This window comes from Salmo trutta, chromosome 6 (assembly GCF_901001165.1).
Source record: "Salmo trutta chromosome 6, fSalTru1.1, whole genome shotgun sequence".
Classification (NCBI taxonomy): Eukaryota; Metazoa; Chordata; class Actinopteri; order Salmoniformes; family Salmonidae; genus Salmo; species Salmo trutta.
Window position 1 is genome coordinate 7,456,921 of NC_042962.1, and position 23,464 is coordinate 7,480,384.

The 23,464-nt window shown below is 41.8% G+C and overlaps 1 protein-coding gene across 2 annotated transcripts in view; it reads right to left on the reverse strand.

The window, feature by feature from the left end:
* Positions 1-23,464, reverse strand: part of LOC115195356 (guanine nucleotide exchange factor VAV3) — a 156,882-nt gene that overhangs the window by 18,869 nt on the left and 114,549 nt on the right. Inside the window, exons 21-25 of one of the 2 annotated variants that reach the window (XM_029755143.1) lie at positions 16,394-16,459; positions 15,465-15,499; positions 11,958-12,074; positions 4,040-4,127; positions 3,213-3,345 (exon numbers count right to left, since the gene is read on the reverse strand). In XM_029755143.1, the coding sequence (XP_029611003.1) occupies positions 3,213-3,345; positions 4,040-4,127; positions 11,958-12,074; positions 15,465-15,499; positions 16,394-16,459 (439 nt within the window). The other variant, XM_029755144.1, reaches the window with a different exon arrangement.

A 23,464-nucleotide genomic window follows, 5' to 3' on the forward strand; every position in this document is an offset into this window, starting at 1 on the left:
TCATGGTGTAACAGCAGTACATGACTATACAGTATTCATTATGTACAGTAACTCGGTGCAAGACAGTTACACACACTTTACCCAAGACATGAACAAGCTATTTCAGCCAAAGCAACACTATTCTAAAAAAAAAGTTGCTGTTAATAACACGTTTTCATGTCATCTAGACCATCGAGACCTGTCATCAAGACCGTCTAGACCTGTCATCTAGACCATCGAGACCTGTCATCTAGACCATCGAGACCTGTCATCTAGACCATGTAGACCTGTCACCTAGACCATCTAGACCTGTCATCTAGACCATCTAGACCTGTCATCTAGACCATGTAGACCTGTCATCGAGACCTGTCATCTAGACCATGTAGACCTGTCATCGAGACCTGTCATCTAGACCATGTAGACCTGTCATCAAGACCGTCTAGACCTGTCATCTAGACCTGCCATTTAGACCATCTAGACCTGTCATCTAGACCTGTCATCTAGACTTGTCGTCAAGACCTGTCATTTAGACCTGTCATCTAGACCATCTAGACCTGTCACCTAGACCTGTCATCTAGACCTGTCATTTAGACCTGCCATTTAGACCATCTAGACCTGTCACCTAGACCATCTAGATCTGTCATCTAGACCATCTAGACCTGTCATCTAGACCTGCCATTTAGACCATCTAGACCTGTCATCTAGACTTGTCATCTAGACCTGTCATTTAGACCTGTCATCTAGACCATCTAGACCTGTCATCTAGATCTGTCATCTAGACCTGTCATCTAGACCTGTCATCTAGACCTGTCATCTAGATCTGTCATCTAGACCTGTCATCTAGACCATCTAGACCTGTCATCTAGACCATGTAGACATGTCATCAAGACCATTTAGACCTGTCATCTAGACCTGTCATCTAGACCATCGAGACCTGTCATCTAGACCTGTCATCTAGACCATTTAGACCTGTCATCTAGACCATTTAGACCTGTCACCTAGACCATCTAGATCTGTCATCAAGACCATGTAGACATGTCATCAAGACCATTTAGACCTGTCATTTAGACCTGTCATCTAGACCATTTAGACCTGTCATCGAGACCTGTCATCTAGACCTTGTAGACCTGTCATCGAGACCTGTCATCTAGACTAGAGGTCGACAGATTATTCAGAATGGCCGATTAATTAGGGCCAGTTTCAAGTTTTCATAACAATCGGTAATTGGCATTTTTGGACACCGATTATGGCCGATTACATTACACTCCACGAGGAGACTGCGTGGCAGGCTGACTACCTGTTATGCGAGCGCAGCAAGGAGCCAAGGTAAGGTGCTAGCTAGCATTAAACTTATCTTATAAAAAACAATCAATCTTAACATAATCACAAGTTAACTACACATGGTTGATGATATTACTAGTTTATCTAGCTTGTCCTGCGTTGCATATAATCGATGCGGTGCCTGTTAATTTATCATTGAATCACAGCCTACTTCGCCAAACGGGTGATTTAACAAGTGCATTCACGAAAAAAGCACTGTCGTTGCATCAATGTGTACCTAACCATCAACATTAATGCCTTTCTTAAAATCAATACACAAGTCTATATTTTTAAACCTGCATATTTAGTTAATATTGCCTGCTAAGATGATTTTCTTTTAACTAGGGAAATTGGGTCACTTCTCTTGCGTTCTGTGCAACAGAGTCAGGGTATATGCAGCAGTTTGGGCCGCCTGGCTCGTTGCGAACTGTGTGAAGACTATTTCTTCCTAACAAAGACAGCCCACTTCGCCAAACGGGATGATTTAACAAAAGCACATTTGTAAAAAAAGCACAATCGTTGCACGAATGTACCTAACCATAAACATCAATGCCTTTCTTAAAATCAATACACAGAAGTATTTATTTTTAAACCTGCATATTTAGTTAAAAGAAATTCATGTTAGCAGGCAACACTAACTAGGAAAATTGTGTCACTTCTCTTGCGTTCATTGCACGCAGAGTCAGGGTATATGCAACAGTTTGGGCCGCCTGGCTTGTTGCGAACTAATTTGCCAGAATTTTACATAATTATGACATAACATTGAAGGTTGTGCAATGTAACAGCAATATTTAGACTTATGGATGCCACCCGTTAGATAAAATACGGAACGGTTCCGTATTTCCCTGAAATAATAAACGTTTTGTTTTCGAGATGATACTTTCCGGATTTGACCATATTAAATGACCTAAGGCTTTTATTTCTGTGTGTTATTATATTATAATTAAGTCTAAGATTTGATAGAGCAGTCTGACTGAGCGGTGGTAGGCAGCAGCAGGCTCATAAGCATTCATTCAAACAGCACTTTACTGCGTTTTCCGGCAGCTCTTCGCAATGCTTCAAGCATTGCGCTGTTTATGACTTCAAGCCTATCAACTCCCGAGATTAGGCTGGCAATACTAAAGTACCTATTAGAACATCCAATAGTCAAAGGTATATGAAATACAAATGGTATAGAGAGAAATAGTCCTATAATAACTACAACCTAAAACCTCTTACCTGGGAATATTGAAGACTCATGTTAAAAGGAACCACCAGCTTTCATATGTTCTCATGTTCTGAGCAAGGAACCTAAACATTAGCTTTTTTACATGGCACATATTGCACTTTTACTTTCTTCTCCAACACTTTGTTTTTGCATTATTTAAACCAAATTGAACGTTTCATTATTTATTTGAGACTAAATTGAATTTATTGATGTATTATATTAAGTTAAAATAAAAGTGTTCATTGTTCATTCAGTATTGTTGTAATTGTCACTTTTACAAATATAAATATAAAAATCAGCCGATTAATCGGTATTGGCTTTTTTGGGGTCTCCAATAATCAGCATCGGCATTGAAAAATCATAATCGGTCGACCTCTAGACTAGACATAAAACATTCCAGCAGTATGTCATTCAAATTGTCACTGTCTCATGTTAAAATAAATGGATGCCACACTGGCCCAAAACAAAAACATGCAGGTTGACTGTAGCTACATCTACTGGGAGGCTAGTAGTAAGAGTTCTTTACATTATTCAGTGCCATGGTAAGCTTTCAAATCACCTGATACGAACATAAATTCAGTGTGATTGCTATGTGCGGAGTAGTGTGGTGTGTGTGTGTTTGTTGTGCATGTAGAGTAGTGTCGCTTTGTGTTGAGTAGTGTAGTGTTGTGTGAGTACATGCATAGTAGTAGTACTCTGTACTCACTCTTTCCTCCAGGTTTGTTGGTGCAGAGCATAGCAGCGGGGCTCTCCTGCTCTCTGTAGGGGAACTGCAGTGTGGTGTCCAGGCTTCTGAAGCCTTCCCTCAGGGAGTAATGTTGGTAGTACTCAATCAGTTCCTGCACACCCACACGCCCACACGCATAGGCAAACATTCTCACAGTTAGCAAAATAGCCTTAAAAACACAACTTCTATGAAAATGATTTGTGAAAATAATAGTGTACTTTATATTATTCTAAATCTGTTTAAACATTTCCTCTGTCCAATTACAAATGACCTTTAAATGAAAATGTGTCCTGTAATTTCACATTTTATGAAAAGTTTGGCAACAGTAAAAGTAGGCTATATGTAAAGAATAGGACTACAGAATAGGACTAAAGAAGAGGACTACAGAATAGGACTAACAGAAGAGGACTACAGAAGAGGACTACAGAAGAGGACTACAGAAGAGGACTACAGAAGAGGACTACAGAAGAGGACTACAGAATAGGACTAACAGAATAGGACTACAGAAGAGGACTAACAGTAAAATTGTCCTTTGTAAAGCATAGCGAAAGCCAACATAATATTGGGTGAACAGAAGGAAGAGTACACATCCAATCCACCCTGAACCAATCCCTGTCTATAACTCTCTACAAGGCCTACAGGCAGTGAAGTAAACCACACCGGTAAACCAACTCTAATTACAGCTATTTTCACACAGCAAGCAGCTAAAATAAGATTAATGTTTTGACACATAATTCGAGAAATGCTATGAGTGTGTTATTTCTGTATGAAATGTAATGAGGGCGTTGAAAAGGAAACAGACTCACTAATATACTCCCAAACTTGTTGTTCTCTGCGATGTGAAAGCAGCCGTCCCTGTTCAGGATCTTGATGTGCTTCACGTCGTTGCTGTACCTGTGGCCCATTAATAAGTGATGAGTGTAATTTTCTGGTGATCATTGAGATCGACCCCCCCCCCCCCCTGGCGGGATGTTGATAGACCGGGGCACCATTCCTCGCTACCCCTTGGTATTTCAGGGACCAGGGGGGAGGTGGAGACTGACGAAGGGACATTTACGGGGCCTGAGCAGGGCAAAGTGGGGCAGGGGGAGAGGATTATGGAGTATATATAGAGACACCAAGCCCTGTCTCTCTCTTGATCTCTTTTAGTCTCCATCATTATCCTCTTATCTCCCTCTCAGAGCAGTAATACCCCTAATAACGTGGCCTAATACAAATTCTACACACCAAAACAAACCCCAATGACAGGTCAATTGTACACTGAAATTTTGACTGACTGGCTGGGTCCTCTTGTCTCGACTCTAGTGGTTGTAGCTTGTGGAAGGAAGGTGGCAGGGCCTCAGTAGAACAGTAGAGTTATACAGAGAGAGCCAGGGATAGGGCCTCAGTAGAACAGTAGAGTTATACAGAGGGATCCAGGGATAGGGCCTCAGTAGAACAGCAGAGTTATACAGAGGGATCCAGGGATCCAGGGATAGGGCCTCAGTAGAACAGCAGAGTTATACAGAGAGAGCCAGGGATAGGGCCTCAGTAGAACAGTAGAGTTATACAGAGGGATCCAGGGATAGGGCCTCAGTAGAACAGTAGAGTTATACAGAGAGAGCCAGGGATAGGGCCTCAGTAGAACAGTAGAGTTATACAGAGGGATCCAGGGATAGGGCCTCAGTAGAACAGCAGAGTTATACAGAGAGAGCCCAGGATAGGGCCTCAGTAGAACAGTAGAGTTATACAGAGGGATCCAGGGATAGGGCCTCAGTAGAACAGCAGAGTTATACAGAGGGATCCAGGGATCCAGGGATAGGGCCTCAGTAGAACAGCAGAGTTATACAGAGAGAGCCAGGGATAGGGCCTCAGTAGAACAGTAGAGTTATACAGAGGGATCCAGGGATAGGGCCTCAGTAGAACAGTAGAGTTATACAGAGGGATCCAGGGATAGGGCCTCAGTAGAACAGTAGAGTTATACAGAGGGATCCAGGGATAGGGCCTCAGTAGAACAGTAGAGTTATACAGAGGGATCCAGGGATAGGGCCTCAGTAGAACAGTAGAGTTATACAGAGGGATCCAGGGATAGGGCCTCAGTAGAACAGTAGAGTTATACAGAGGGATCCAGGGATAGGGCCTCAGTAGAACAGTAGAGTTATACAGAGGGATCCAGGGATAGGTCATTGTCTGATTCAAACACTTCATGTAGTTTCCACATAAGTGTGTGGAGTTTCTTTTTTCTCTTTCTCTCTCTTTCTCTCTTTGTGAGGATTTAATAACCTCGAGCAGGCTGTATAACGGTCTCTCTGGGTCTATTCACCAGTGCTGCAGCAGCATGCATCGCACACAAGCAATTAAGACTTCAGCTCTGGTGGAACTTGAAGGCATTGAAAGAGCTTTGCTTTCATTAGAGAAAAAATGGGGAGATGAATTATTTGGTTGAAGGGGGTTTAAAGAAAGTGTTTCCAGCAGCCTCTCAGAGCAGCTCTCTCTCTCTCTCTCTTAATTAAACGATATTCAAAGGGCTTTACTGGCATGGGAAACACATGTTTACATTGCCAAATCAAGTGAAATAGATAATAAACAAAAGGGAAATAAACAAGCGAAACATTAGTAAACATTACACTCACAAAAGTTTTAAAAGAATGTAGACATTTCAAATCTCTCTCTCTCTCTTTCTCTCTCTCTCTCTCTCTCTTTCTCTAAGTTCTACCAGTTCACTGCAGGGAAGGAGTGTCTAAACCCACCTTGGCACAGAAACACAAACGCTGCATATCATTGGCCTGTTCCAGCCTGTCTGAACATTCAGTGCTGTCATCTGTCTATCTGCAGCATACCAACAGCCCCGGGTGACTGAAATGATACAGCGATAACATGCAAGGGTTCTTTTCCCGTTTACGTCGCCACGGGCTTTAAATGTGTTTGTAGCAGAGTGCTTCAAAGCACTTAAAGCAATGCATATTCCCACTGTACTGTAGCAGTCACTTATAAGAATCGTAACTTCTGCATGTCTCACCTCAAGTTACTTTTCAACGCACAATACAATGCATGTATTGTCCATCGTTTTCCTTCAGCCCTGCTCTTATCCAGAGCAACATACAGTACAGTCTGTGCAGACAGTCAATGGTAGGACTGAACTACACATATCACCTCCACTGACAATGGAGAAAGAGTCTTGCCTTTTCTCCTTACATTTACATTTTAGTCATTTAGCAGACGCTCTTATCCAGAGCGACTTACAGTAGTGAAGGCATACATTTCATACATTTTTTTTCCTGTGCTCCTCTATGACTAACGACTAATGGCTATTAGTAGTGTGACTGTACTGTACTGTTCTGTACTGTATTGTACTGTAATGTGCTGTACTGTACTGTAATGTGCCTTACTGTACTGTGCTGTACTGTACTGTAATGTGCCTTACTGTACTGTGCTGTACTGTACTGTAATGTGCCTTACTGTAATATGCTGTAAGGTACTGCACTGTACTGTACTGTGCTGTACTGTACTGTAATGTGCTGCACTGTACTGTAATGTACTGTAATGTGCCTTACTGTAATATGCTGTAATGTACTGCACTGTACTGTAATGTGCTGCACTGTACTGTAATGTGCCTTACTGTACTGTGCTGTACTGTACTGTAATGTGCCTTACTGTAATATGCTGTAAGGTACTGCACTGTACTGTACTGTGTTGTACTGTACTGTAATGTGCTGCACTGTACTGTAATGTACTGTAATGTGCTGTAATGTGCTGTAATCTACTGTACTGTACTGTAATGTGCCTTACTGTAATATGCTGTAATGTACTGCACTGTACTGTAATGTGCTGCACTGTACTGTAATGTGCCTTACTGTAATGTGCTGTACTGTAATGTGCCTTACTGTAATATGCTGTACTGTAATGTGCTGTACTGTGCTGTAATGTGCTGTACTGTGCTGTAATGTGCTGTACTGTAATGTGCTGTACTGTAATGTGCTGCACTGTACTGTAATGTGCTGTACTGTAATGTAATATGCTGTACTGTAATGTGCTGTACTGTACTGTAATGTGCTGCACTGTACTGTAATGTAATGTACTGTGCTGTACTGTAATGTGCTGTACTGTGCTGTACTGTCATGTGCTGTACTGTGCTGTACTTTAATGTGCTGTACTGTAATGTGCTGTACTGCAATGTGCCTTAATGTGCTGTACTGTAATGTGCTGTACTGTAATGTACTGTGCTGTAATGTGCTGTAATGTAATTTGCTGCACTGTACTGTAATGTGTTGTACTGTAATGTGCTGTACTGTAATGTGCTGCACTGTACTCTAATGTTCTGTAATGTAATTTGCTGCACTGTACTGTAATGTACTGTACTGTAATGTGCTCTACTGAAATGTGCTGCACTGTAGTGTGCTGTACTGTACTGTAATGTGCTGTACTGTAATGTGCTGTACTGTAATGTACTGTACTCTGCTGTAATGTGCTGTACTGTACTGTAATGTGCTGTACTGTAATGTGCTGCACTGTACTGTAATGTGCTGCACTGTAATGTGCTGTACTGTACTGTAATGTGCTGTACTGTAATGTGATGTACTGTAATGTGCTGCACTGTAATGTGCTGTGCTGTACTGTAATGTACTGTACTGTAATGTGCTGTACTGTAATGTGCTGTACTGTAATGTGCTGCACTGTAATGTACTGTACTGTACTGTAATGTGCTGTACTGTAATGTGCTGTACTGTAATGTGCTGCACTGTAATGTGCTGTACTGTACTGTAATGTACTGTACTGTAATGTGCTGTACTGTAATGTGCTGTACTGTAATGTGCTGCACTGTAATGTACTGTACTGTAATGTACTGTGCTGTAATGTGCTGTACTGTACTGTAATGTGCTGTATTTTGCTGCACTGTACTGTAATGTACTGTAATGTGCTGTACTGTGCTGCACTGTAATGTACTCTACTGTACTGTGCTGTACTGTAATGTGCTGTACTGCACTGTAATGTGCCTTACTGTACTGTGCTGTACTGTACTGTGCTGTACTGGACTGTAATGTACTGTACTGTAATGTGCTGTACTGTAATGTGCTGTAATGTGCTGCACTGTACTGTAATGTACTGTACTGTAATGTGCTGTACTGTAATGTGCTGCACTGTACTGTAATGTGCTGCACTGTACTGTAATGTGTGGTACTGTGCTATACCATCATGTGCTGTAATGTGCTGTACTGTAATGTGCTGTAATGTGCTGTACTGTAATATTCTCTACTGTAATGCAATTTGCTGTACTGTACTGTAATGTGCTGTACTGTAATGTGCTGTGCTGTACTGTACTGTGCGGTGCTGTACTGTAATGTGCTGTACTGTAATGTGCTGTACTGTAATGTGCTGTACTGTACTGTACTGTGCTATACAGTAATGTGCTGTATTGTACTATAATGTGTTGCACTGTACTGTTATGTGCTGTAATGTGCTGTACTGTACTGTGCTATACCGTAATGTACTGTAATATGCTATACTGTAATATGCTGTACTGTAATGTGCTCTACTGTACTGTGATGTGCTGTACTGTAACGTGCTGTACTGTAACGTGCTGTACTGTAATGTGCTCTACTGTACTGTGATGTGCTGTACTGTAACGTGCTGTACTGTGCTGTAATGTGCTGTACTGTGATGTACCATAATGTACTGTCATGACGTTGGACTGTTGGGGAGGTTTAATGTACTGTACTCTGCTGTAATGTGCTGTACTGTACTGTAATGTGCTGTACTGTAATGTGCTGCACTGTACTGTAATGTGCTGCACTGTACTGTAATGTGCTGTAATGTAATTTGCTGCACTGTACTGTAATGTACTGTACTGTAATGTGCTCTACTGTAATGTGCTGCACTGTAATGTGCTGTACTGTACTGTAATGTGCTGTACTGTAATGTGCTGTACTGTAATGTGCTGCACTGTAATGTGCTGTACTGTACTGTAATGTACTGTACTGTAATGTGCTGTACTGTAATGTGCTGTACTGTAATGTGCTGCACTGTAATGTACTGTACTGTAATGTACTGTGCTGTAATGTGCTGTACTGTACTGTAATGTGCTGTATTTTGCTGCACTGTACTGTAATGTACTGTACTGTAATGTGCTGTACTGTGCTGTACTGTAATGTACTATACTGTACTGTGCTGTACTGTAATGTGCTGTACTGCACTGTAATGTGCCTTACTGTACTGTGCTGTACTGTGCTGTACTGTACTGTGCTGTACTGGACTGTAATGTACTGTACTGTAATGTGCTGTACTGTAATGTGCTGTAATGTGCTGCACTGTACTGTAATGTACTGTACTGTAATGTGCTGTACTGTAATGTGCTGCACTGTACTGTAATGTGCTGCACTGTACTGTAATGTGTGGTACTGTGCTATACCATCATGTGCTGTAATGTGCTGTACTGTAATGTGCTGTAATGTGCTGTACTGTAATATTCTCTACTGTAATGCAATTTGCTGTACTGTACTGTAATGTGCTGTACTGTAATGTGCTGTGCTGTACTGTACTGTGCGGTGCTGTACTGTAATGTGCTGTACTGTAATGTGCTGTACTGTAATGTGCTGTACTGTACTGTACTGTGCTATACTGTAATGTGCTATATTGTACTATAATGTGTTGCACTGTACTGTTATGTGCTGTAATGTGCTGTACTGTACTGTGCTATACCGTAATGTACTGTAATATGCTATACTGTAATATGCTGTACTGTAATGTGCTCTACTGTACTGTGATGTGCTGTACTGTAACGTGCTGTACTGTGCTGTACTGTAATGTGCTCTACTGTACTGTGATGTGCTGTACTGTAACGTGCTGTACTGTGCTGTAATGTGCTGTACTGTGATGTACCATAATGTACTGTCATGACGTTGGACTGTTGGGGAGGTTTATGACCCCCATAAATACCTTTCCCCTTTTCTCTCTCTCGACTTTATAGAGTGACTCTTGGAAAGCCTCTGTTAACATATAGAGTCCGGTAACATCAAAAGGTGGGAAACGGAACTATATTTCAGTAATCCAACCAGTTGAAAATATGCGTTGGAACTTAATGAATATGATATCAGATCAGTTGTTGTCTGAGACATTACTACTAACGATAGTATGACATAAACTGTATCTGGGAAAGTCTACAAATTCTAGATATCAGATTCACATGCAATTGTTGTGCAATTTAAATGTTTAAATATGAAACTATTTGTGAAAAGATTAAATGTAATTTTAGCTTCTTAATGAGAGAACGGTTTGTCATAAGAGTAAACTCTGCTAAAACATTGGTTGTAAACTATGAAACACGCCCTTCTCTTCACCACGATATAAGCCCGTTGACGAAAATCCAACTTCCTGTTCCAAGGACGTGAGGACTTGCTTTCCCTGCATTAAAAGGACAAAGGTCACCTACAGAACTAAGCCAACCTCAGTGTGAGCTCTGATTGAACGACAGGAACCTAACAAAATTAGCATTGAATCTCAACGTGAAGGTGACGATCTACACGCTGGAAGGATGAATTTCGACAATACCAACCAGAATATAGCATGAGGTTATATTATGGCAACTTGGTATGAACTTTGAACTCTTATTCACTAAAGAAGTGATACCTCCTAGCCGTTGCGTTAGCAACAGCAGCTGTAAAAGTGGGCTACGAAAGGACGGACAAAGTATCTGCCCTACCACACGACGGTACTACCAAGTATCCGTTCTACCACCAGACATTCTTCAAAGGACAACCCGGCCTTCCATCTACAACCAACCAATCGAAACACAGATCAGGGTAAATATTTACTGCATTTTCTTTTTGCAAATGGGCAGTTATATAGAATACGTAAGATTCTGTGTTTACGATGGCATAGCTTCATAAGGTCCAATAGAGACACAGAACCTTTTGTTCCTCAGTCTTCCCGCTCTTTCATTCAAACCCAACCCCCTTTCTTTTGTGTAACCAGCCGTCATATCGGCTCCGTCCACCTGGGACGTTTTTCATGTATGACATAATTAGTAATCAATGTATGACCCATCCTGTGTATGTGTACTTCTGTGTGATTGTTTAGGTACTTAGTAAATAAATAATTAAACCAAATTTTGTATTGCTGATTCAACTTGTTAGCCAGGGTTGGTGAAGATAACCAAGAATTTACAACTTTTAGATGAGACTAAACATGGTGACGATTAATAATTGACTGCTATTGAGGTAAAAGATTACCAGGTCTTTAAGAGTTTATTCGGAAGATAACAGCTCTATAAACATTATTTCGTGGTGCCCCGGCTTTCTAGTTAACTGCATTTATATGATTAGTTCAATCAGGTAATATTAATTACAGAGAAATTATTTTATAGAATAGCATGTCATATCACTTTACCCGGCATAGCCAAAGACACGACAGTACTGTAATGTGCTATACTGTAATATGCTGTAATGTGCTATACCGTAATGTACTGTAATGTGCTATACTGTAATATGCTGTACTGTAATGTGCTATACTGTGCTGTAATGTACTGTAATGTGCTATACTGTGCTGTAATGTACTGTAATGTGCTATACAATGTACTGTACTGTGCTATACCGTAATGTACTGTACTGTGCTGCACTATACCGTAATGTGCTGTACTTTGCTATACCGTAATGTACTGTAATGTGCTATACTGTAATGTACTGTACTGTACTGTGCTATACCGTAATGTACTGTACTGTAATGTGCAGTACTGCCATGCTACTAACTTACTTGATGCTAATGGCGTACTCTGTGAGCTCGCGGCTCCGGTGACGGACCAGGTAAGTGCTGTTGCCTCTGCTAATCAGCTCTGCCTCAGCCTGCAGTCTCTCCATGGGCCCAGCAAACCTACAGTACAGTACCCACAGGCAGGATATGATAGGTTGGAAATACTGTATACAGGAGCCACAGGCAGGATATGATAGGTTGGAGATGCTGTATACAGGAGCCACAGGCAGGATATGATAGTTTAGAGATGCTGTATACAGGAGCCACAGGCAGGATATGATAGGTTGGAGATGCTGTATACAGGAGCCACAGGCAGGATATGATAGGTTGGAGATGCTGTATACAGGAGCCACAGGCAGGATATGATAGTTTAGAGATGCTGTATACAGGAGCCACAGGCAGGATATGATAGGTTGGAGATACTGTATACAGGAGCCACAGGCAGGATATGATAGGTTGGAGATGCTGTATACAGGAGCCACAGGCAGGATATGATAGTTTAGAGATGCTGTATACAGGAGCCACAGGCAGGATATGATAGGTTGGAGATACTGTATACAGGAGCCACAGGCAGGATATGATAGTTTAGAGATGCTGTATACAGGAGCCACAGGCAGGATATGATAGTTTAGAGATGCTGTATACAGGAGCCACAGGCAGGATATGATAGTTTAGAGATGCTGTATACAGGAGCCACAGGCAGGATAGGATAGGTTGGAGATACTGTATACAGGAGCCACAGGCAGGATATGATAGGTTGGAGATGCTGTATACAGGAGCCACAGGCAGGATATGATAGGTTGGAGATGCTGTATACAGGAGCCACAGGCAGGATATGATAGGTTGGAGATACTGTATACAGGAGCCACAGGCAGGATATGATAGTTTAGAGATGCTGTATACAGGAGCCACAGGCAGGATATGATAGTTTAGAGATGCTGTATACACAGACAGAACATATGAAGGTTATAAATAAAACTGAAACATACATAGTGTTACAGTGGCTTCAGAAGGTTTTCACACCCCTTGACTTTTTCCACATTTTGTTGTGTTACAGCCTGAATATAAAATGGATTAAATTGATATTTTGTGTCACTGGCAATACCCCATAATATCAAAGTGGAATTATGTTTTCATAAATGTTTACAAATTAATAAAAAATGAAAAGCTGAAATGTATTCAACCCCTTTGTTATGGCAAGCCTAAATAAGTTCAGGAGTAATACATCTGCTTAACAATTCACATAATTAGTTGCATGGACTCACTCTTTAACATGATTTTTGAAAGACTACCTCATCTCTGTGCCCCACACATACAATTACCTGTAAAGTGCCTCAGTGGAGCAGTGAATCTCTAACACCAATTCAACCACAAAGACCAAGGACGTTTACCAATGCCTCGCAAAGAAGGGCAACTATTGGTAGATGGTAAAAAAAAAGCAGACATTGAATATCCCTTTGAGCATGGTGAAGTTATTAATTACACTTTGGATGGTGTATCAATACACCCAGTCACTACAAAGATACAGGTGTCCTTCCTAACTAAGTTGTCGGAGAGAAGGGAAACTGCTCAGGGATTTCACCATGAGGCCAATGGCGATTTTAAAACAGTTACAGAGTTTAATGGCTGTGATAGGAGATACATGAGGATGGATCAACAACATTGTAGTTACTTTGTAGTTACATTGTAGTTACTCCACAATACTAACCTAGAGTGAAAAGAAACTGTACATAATACAAATATTCCACAACATGTATCCTGTTTGCATCAAGGAAGTAAAGTAATACTGCTAAATAATTCCTGAATACAAAGCGTTATGTTTGGGGCAAATCCAACACAAAACATCACTGAGTGCCACTCTTCATATTTTCTAGCATGGTGGTGCCTGCATCATGTTATGGGTTGCTTGTCATCGGCAAGGACTAGGACGCTTTTTAGGATAAAAATAAACAAAATAGAGCTGAGCACAGGCAAAATCCTTTAGGAAAACCTGGTTCAGTCTGCTTTGCAACAAACACGGGGAGACGAATTCACCTTTCAGCAGGACAAATATACACTGGAGATACTTACCAAGACGACGATGACAGTTTTGACTTAAATCATCTTGAAAATGTATGGCAAGAATTGAAAATATCTGTCTAGCAATGATCAACAACCAACAAGACAAAGCTTGAAGAATTATATCCCTTTCCTGCGTCAAATTACCAAATCACCCTCTAGTGGCCTCATGGATGGAATGTTATTGATATTTTTCATAAAAAAAACAGCCGAAAATCCAGTGTTTCTATGTCAAACGGTTGTGTTATATTTGAGACTTCTGCAGTGTAATATTGGGATGTAAACTCTAAATTAAATACATTCAACTCTATATCTGTACAGGTGTGTTCTTTTTTAAGCCCATAACCATGTGTGTGAAGTTTTCTTTCAAACGTAGATTTATTTAAGACTACCAGGAAACACTCTGTGTGACCCCGATTTAGCCCACTGCAGTAAAATGTTCAAAATAATAATGTCACGGTTGTCGTAAGGAGAAGAGGACCAAAGTGCAGCGTGTGTGTCGTTCCACATTTTATTTACACTGTGAAACTATGCGATACATAAACATAAACTAAAGAACAAAACAACAAACCGTGACGCAGAGGTGAAACATACACTACTCAAAAAACAATCTCCCACAAACCTAGGTGGAAAAAAAACCCTACTTAAGTATGATCTCCAATTAGAGACAACGAGGACCAGCTGCCTCTAATTGGAGATCATCCTAAACAAAACCCCAACATAGAAATACAAAACTAGAACCTGACAACATAGAAATAGAAAACATAGAAGAAAAAACACACCCTGAGGTCACACCCTGACCTACTCTACCATAGAAAATAACATATTTCTATGGTCAGGACGTGACAAATAATGTGTAAATATTGTACAATCCAGGTGTGCAAGGCTCTTAGACTTACCCAGAAAGACTCACAGCTGTAACCACTGCCAAAGGTGATTCTAACATGTATTGACTCAGGGGTGTGAATACTTATGTAAATTAGATATTTCTGTATTTCATTTGAAATAAATCAGAAAAGATTTCAAAAAATATGTTTTCACTTTGTCATTATGGGGAGAGAAAAAAATATATTTAATCAATTTTGAATTCAGGCTGTAACACAACAAAATGTGGAATAGGTCAAGGGGTATGGATACTTTCTGAAGGCAGTGTATAACCTATAGAGCAGAATCAGGAGTCATATACTAGACTACAGGCTAGATGGGGCGGCAGGTAGCCTAGTGGTTAGAGCGTTGGACTAGTAACTGAAAGGTTGCAGGTTCAAATGCCCCTGAACAGACAGTTAACCCACTGTTCCTAGGCTGTCATTAAGAATAAGAATTTGTTCTTAAATAAAGATGAAATAACCCCCACCAATTTAACCTGAAAGGTTGATACACAACCCACCATACTTTTACAAATAAAGGGAAAGGCATGAAAGTTTGGTGAGATCCATTCGCATGTGAACATACCAGGGTTGTGTGGAGTAGTCGACAGGTTTAGGGACCTGGGGTAAATAGAAGAGAGAGAGAGAAAAGTGAGAGAGAAAGAGAGAGGGAGAGATAAAAAAAGAGAGAGAAGAGAGCAGAGAGGAGAGAGAGAGAGAAAGAGAGAGAAAGAGCAACACGTGAGCCATTGTTCTTTCATTCCCACAATCCCACCCAACCTGAATCTCAGTGTTTCATACATCAGTCAGTAAAGCATTCACTTTCCCCTACAGCCAACTAAGTCAATAGTATTTGTTTTCCCCTCTCTTTTGTGGCGGTAGTCCCGGCTACCATGAATATGCTTAACATAATATTTGGGTTTTGTCATCAACAGGTGGTTTTGGTAGTTCTTATGAACCTAATGAAGTAGCATAATGTACTTGTTATCTTTACCATGGTGTAAGCATCCAGATAGCGCTGGATAACTTTGTGTCATTATCAAAGTTAATCTATGCATGTCAATGACATATTTTCTGACTGAAAACTGAGACATTATGGCAATGTGGATTCTGAAGGAACAAGACGTTCATTGATAAAATCAAGTCAAAATGGACAAAACAGTTTTACTAGCAAATGTTTCCCATGCATTTAGTGACAGATAGCTTTGGATATGCCTTCTTCTTTAGTGGTATGAAATGTGAAATGACACAGTGAAGTATATAAACTGTCTTCCTAATTCAATTGTTGAATATAAAAACTGCAGCGAAAGCACCGTGAATTATCTCCTTTAATCATATAATCATGTAAAATCCCCTAATTTTCCCCCTGAGGAAAAGTTTCTAACAATCATCCCAGTGTCTGCTTCACCCCCTGGAAGAATATGTTCATCTGCCTGCTTAGCCACCCAAGTCTCTGATTACTGCTTGAACAACACTTCTAAAGGACGGAGAATTGATGCTTAGTGCTTGGCTTACACATGGGCACGGCTTCACGGCATTGCTTGGAAAGAAGCCAACTTCTCTTGTTTTCACGATTTTGCCCTGAAACCACAGCAGAGAGAGAGAGAGAGAGAGAGAGAGAGAGAGAGAGAGAAAGAGAGAGAGAAAGAGAAAGAAAGAGAGAGAGAGAGTGAGAGAGAGAGAGAAAGAGAGAGATAATTACATTCGTCTGGGTAACTTTGTCTCTGTACTTCAGTAACAATTAGTTCAGCAGAGCAGAGCAGATTTACAGACTTTGTTTTTTTATATTGTTGATATAATCACTGGTGGAGAGAGTTGAAGTCTAGACTGAAGAGTTCTAGTCTCCTAATGGTAATGACTCTAAAGAAGTCTAGACTGAAGAGTTCTAGTCTCCTGATGGTAATGACTCTAAAGAAGTCTAGACTGAAGAGTTCTAGTCTCATCTGAGTCACACAGAGAGAGATAACACATCTGAGTCACACAGAGAGAGATAACACATCTGAGCACCCCTAATACAGTTAGCTTTATAACATTTGATCAGTGCTTTTGGAAAACTCTCCTATTGGTTATGAGCCTCAGATGAGTGTTGTGATAATCATCAAGCTTTAACCCTGTTAGAGTCAACAGAACCAAATGAAATTACAGTGATCAATTACATTAGTCTGGCACCAGAACAGGAATTATGGTCTGCTGGTTACCACGGTGATGAATAATGAGCGTTCTGTAACCCTATCTGCTGTCACGGGGGGGGGGGGGGGGGGGGGGTACAGAGATGAAGTGGGCTAAAGGTAAAGCTGGCATTTTTTTTGCACAATGTCAAATAAAATAGATAACTCTAAAAATATATACAAATATATACAAATCTTATTCAACAGCTAAGGGGGGAAATAGGTCCTAGTGGCCATAGGGAAGCATGAAAGCCCTCTGTGCCACTGTTGTTGCAATGCCAGCCAGCCGGCCAGACCAAAACACACAAACACAGAGCTGAATGGGCCAGTGACTCTTTGTGGATTGGAAAGACGCACGCACACACACAACACACACATGCAAACAGGTTTGTTTAACTATCCTTGTGGGGATCAAACAATTGATTCAAACAGCTAACCATGAACCTAAACCTATCTCCTAATCCTAACCCTAATTCTCACCCTAACTCTAAACCTAACCCTATCTCCTAATCCTAACCCTAATTCTCACCCTAAATCTAAACCTATCTCCTAATCCTAACCCTAATTCTCACCCTAACTCTAAACCTAATCCTATCTCCTAATCCTAACCCTAATTCTCACCCTAAATCTAAACCTATCTCCTAATCCTAACCCTAATTCTCACCCTAACTCTAAACCTAACCCCTATATGAGCGCTGGAGGGGAAGGCTGCCGTTTTACGTGCTCCTAACCAACTGTGCTATTTTGTTTGTAACTTATTTTTTAACTTATTTTGTACATAGTGTTGCTGCTACTGTCTCTTATGACCAAAATTACTTCTGGACATCAGAACAGCGATTACTCACCACAAACTAGACAAAGATGTTTTCTTTAACAAGTCCGACGCAAAGGATATACTGCTTTCTCAGGAACGGGCCCAAATCCCTGTTATTTGCATATAGAAAAGACAGAGAACAAAGTGGCGGAGGTCGGGCTGCCTTCTGAGTCCTATTAGCCAACGCTAACAGCAAAATAACAAAATAACAAACAAAATGGATGATCTCTGATCAAGGATATCCTACCAACAGGACATTAAAAACAGTAACATCTTATGTTTCACTGAGTCGTGCCTGAACGATGACATGGATAACAAACAGATGGCTGGGTTTCGGTCCATCGACAAGATAGAACAGCTGCCTCTGTTAAGACAAGGGATGGAGGTCTGTGTATATTTGTAAATAACAGCTGGTGCACGAAATCTAATATTAAGGAAGGCTCCAGGTTTTGATCGACTGAGGTAGAGTATCACATGATAAGCTGTAGACCAAACTATTAAAAAGAGAATTTTCATCTATATTTTTCGTAACTGTCTATTAAACACCACAAACTGGTACTAAGACGACACTCAACGAGCTGTATAGGACCATAAGCAAACAGGAAAATGCTCATCCAGAGGCGGCGCTCCTAGTGGCTGGGGACTTTAATGCAGGGAAACTTAAATCTGTTTTACCTCATTCCTACCAGCATGTTAAATGTGAAAGCAGAGGGGTAAAAATACTCTAGACCACCTTTACTCCACACACATAGATGCATACAAAGCTCTCCCTCGCCCTCCATTTGGCAAATCTGACCATAACTCTATCCTCCTGATTCCTGCTTACAAGCAAACACTAAAGCAGGAAGTACCAGTGACTCACACAATAAGAAAGTGGTCATATGATGCAGATACTAAGCTACAGGACTGTTTTGCTAGCACAGACTGGAATATGTTCGAGGAATTCTTCCGATGGCATTGAGGAGTACACCACATCAGTCACCGGCTTCATCAATAATTACATCCTCGACGTCGTCCCCACAGTGACCGTACGTACATACCCCAACCAGCAGCCATGGAGCTAAAGGGTAGAGCTGCACTGAGCTAAAGGGTAGAGCTGCCGCTTTTAAGGTGCGGGACTCTAACCCGGAAAATTATAAGAAATCCCGCTATGCCCTCCAACGAACCATCAAACAGACAAAGATTGAATCGTACTACACCGGCTCTGACGCTCGTCGGATGTGGCAGGGCTTGCAAACTATTACGGACTACAAAGGGAAGCACAGCCGTGAGCTGCCCAGCAACATGAGCCTACCAGACGAGCTAAATAACTTCTTGCTCACTTCGAGGTAAGTAACACTGAAACATGCATGAGAGCATCAGCCCGACCGGACAACTGTGTGATCATGCTCTCCGTAGCCGAAGTGAGTAAGACCGTTAAACAGGTCAACATTCACAAGGCCGCATGGCCAGACGGATTACCAGGACGTGTACTCCGAGCACGCGCTGACAAAACTGGCAAGTGTCTTCACAGACATTTTCAACCTCTCCCTGTCCGAGTCTGTAATACCAACATGTTTTAAGCAGACCACCATAGTCCCGGTGACCAAGAACACCAAGGTAACCTGCCTAAATGACTACCGACCCGTAGCACTCACGTCTGTAGCCATGAAACGTTCTGAAAGGCTGGTCATGGCTCACATCAACACCATTATCCCAGAAACCCTAGACCCACTTCAATTTGCATACCGCCCCAACAGATCCACAGATGATGCAGTCTCTATTGCACTCCACACTGCCCTTTCCCACCTGGACAAAAGGAACACCTATGTGAGAATGCTGTTCGTTGACTACAGCTCAGCGTTCAACACCATAGTGCCCTCAAAGCTCATCACTAAGCTACGGACCCTGGGGCTAAACACCTCCCTCTGCAACTGGATCCTGGACTTCCTTACGGGCCTCCCCAGGTGGTAAGGGTAGGTAACAACACATCTGCCACCCTGATCCTCAACACGGGGACCCCTCAGGAGTGTGTGCTCAGTCCCCTCCTGCACTCCCTGTTCACCCATGACTGCATGGCCAAGCACGACTCCAACACCATCATTAAGTTTGCCGACGACACAACAATGGTAGGACTGATCACTGACAACGATGAGACAGCCTATAGGGAGGAGGTAAGAGACCTGGCAGTGTGGTGCCAGGACAACAACCTCTAACTCAACATGATCAAGACAAAGGAGATGATTATGGACTACAGGAAAAGGAGGACCGAGCACGCCCCCATTCTCATTGACGGGGCTGTAGTGGAGCATGTTGAGAGCTCCTTGGTGTTCCTTGGTGTCCACATCACCAACAAACTAGAATGGTCCAAACACACCAAGACAGTCGTGAAGAGGGTACGACAAAGCCTATTCCCCCTCGGGAAACTACAAAGATTTGGCATGGGTCCTGAGATCTTCAAAAGGTTCTACAGCTGCACCATCAAGAGCATCCTGACTGGTTGCATCACCGCCTGGTATGGCAACTGCTCGGCCTCCGACCGCAAGGCACTACAGATGGTGGTGCGAACGGCCCAGTACATCACTGGGGCCAAGCTTCCTGCCACCCAGGACCTCTATACCAGGCAGTGTCAGAGGAAGGCCCAAAGAATTGCCAGGGACTCCAGCTACCCTAGTCATAGACTGTTCTCTCAAGTCTAGGACAAAAAGGCTTCTCAACAGTTTTTACCCCCAAGCCATAAGACTCCTGAACAGGTAATCAAATGGCTACCCGGACTATTTGCATTGACCTCACCCCTCATTTTTATGCTGCTGCTGCTCTCTGTTTATCTGTTTATTCCTGCTGGCCTGTTATTGTTCTCCTAGATTAAAGACGCATTGTGTGTGTGTGTGTGTGCGTGTGTGTGTACACGTGAGTGTGTGTTAGAATGTGCGTGTGTGTGTGCGTGTGTGTGCGTACATGTGTGTTCTTGCGTGTGTGTGTGCGTGTGTGTGTGTGTGTGTGCGTACATGTATGTTCTTGCGTGTGTGTGTGTGTGCGTACATGTGTGTTCTAGCGTGTGTGTGTGTGTGTGTGTGTGTGTGTGCATGTGCGTGTGTGTGTGCGTGAGTGTGCGTACATGTATGTTCTTGCGTGTGTGTGTGTGTGTGTGTGTGTGTGTGTGTGTGCATGTGCATGTGTGTGTATGCTGTAAGACATCCCCAACATGATGACATGATGAAATGTTCCTCCACATCCTGTCCCTGTGTTTCCATGTTTCTGTTAAACCGCTCATCTACAGCTTGTACCAACACTTTTCACAATTACCAAACAGAGGATTAGCCAGCGTTTCATGTGCAGTCATCCTTAGCAGTATGTTACACACTGACACTGCAGGTAGAAATGCACTGGAGTCACACAGTCACACAGGCACAGTCACACAGTCACACAGGCACAGTCACGTCCTGACCAGTGAAAAGGGTCATTTGCCATAGTAGAATGGTCAGGGCGTGGCAGGGGGGTTGTTTTGTGTGTTTTGGGTTTTTTTGTTTCTAGGGGAATTTGTTCTAGTTTTCTATTTCTATGTTTCGTTTTCCATGTTTGGCCGATTATGGTTTCCAATCAGAGGCAGGTGTCTTTCGTTGTCTCTGATTGGAAGCCATACTTAGGCAGCCTGTTTTCCTTTGGGTTTTGTGGTTATTTTCTGTTTAGTTGTTGTACCTGACGGAACTGTTGGTCGTTTTTGTTATTTTTGTAAAGTGTTCTTCATTAGCCTCTACGGGCCACGGGGGCAGTATTGAGAATTTTGAAAAAAATATGTGCCCATTTTTAACTGCCTCCTACACCAACTCAGAAGCTAGGATATGCATATTATTAACACATTCGGATAGAAAACACTCTGAATTTTCTAAAACAGTTTGAATGGTGTCTGTAAGTATAACAAAACTCATATTACAGGCAAAAACCTGTGAAAAATAGATTAAAAAAATGAGAATTTTGTGACTGTACTATTTAGTGTCATTGTTTTAAAGATACCACAGTGAGAAAGGATTCAGTTCGCAACTCCTACTGCTTCCACTAGATGTCAACGATCTTTAGAAAGTTGTTTGAAGCATCTGTGATGAATACAGACCGAATTAGAATGCTTACAAGTTGACACGTCATCACTTCATTTTTTGCGCCTACGCATGAATCTGAGAAGAGTGTCTTTGTCATAATCGTTTATTCTAGACACTTGATAGGTTGTGTGAAAATATTACTGATGTTTACTGATGTTTCACGTTAAAAATGGACCAAAAGATTAATGCTAAACAACGTTTGACATGTTTGAACAAACATAAATAGATTATTTACTAGGTTTTTTTTAGCTTTTCGGCGTGACTTTACACTGCCCACCTCATTTTGTGGGAGCCTACTGAACGCTAACTATTTGGACATAAATTATGAACTTTATCAAAAGAAACCACATTTGTTCTGGACCTGGGATCGCTGGCAGCGCCTTCTGATGGAGATAATCAAAGGTAAGGGGATATTTAGAATGTTATTATCGATATTAGATGATGCTAATGCTAACGGTATAGCTTAGCTTAGCTTATAGCTTAGCTTATGTTGTTAGCATAGTACCCAGTTTATAGCAAAATGTGATTTCCCAGTAAAGTTATTTTGAGATCTGGCCATTCGGTAGCAATTACGAGATGATAATATATTATTCTTTGAATGACAATATTATAATTTACCAATGTTTTCGAATAGTAATTCCGTGATTTGTAATGCTGGATTCACTGGGAGCATTCGAGCCGGAAAAAATTCTGAATTTCACCGTGACTGTAAATGCTGTTTTTGGATATAAATATGAACTTGATGGAACTAAAAATGCATGTATTGTCTAACATAATGTCCTATGAGTGTCATCTGATGCAGATTGTCAAAGGTAAGTGCATAATTCTAGCTAGTTTTCTGTCTGTTGATGCCCTTCTTTGAATTGGCTAAACATTACACGCAGCTATTGTCAATGTACTCTCCTCACATAACCTAACTTTATGCATTCTCCGTAAAGCCTCTGAAAATCGGACAGCGTGGTTAGATTTAGGAGATATATCTTTCAAATGGAGGAAAATAGTTGATTATTTGATTATTTGAAATGATTACTCTTGCAGTTTTGAATTCCCCGCCATGGTCACATGACAATGAATCCCAATACCGGGATAAGATCCTGCCCCCTGGCCTCAACAGGTTTTAACCTGTTGAATGAGCACTAGCCACGCTGCGCCTTGGTCTATTCAATACGACGCTTGTGACGCTTGTGACAGGCACAGAGGCACAGAGGCACAGTCACACAGTCACAGAGGCACAGTCACACAGTCACAGAGGCACAGTCACACAGTCACAGAGGCACAGTCACACAGTCACAGAGGCACAGTCACACAGGCACAGAGGCACAGTCACACAGTCACACAGTCACAGAGGCACAGTCACACAGACACAGAGGCACAGAGGCACAGAGGCACAGTCACACAGTCACAGAGGCACAGTCACACAGTCACAGAGGAACAGTCACAGAGGCACAGTCACCTAGTCACAGAGACTATGAAGAGGGCACGACAACGTCACAGAGGCACAGTCACAAAGGCACAGTCACAGAGGCAC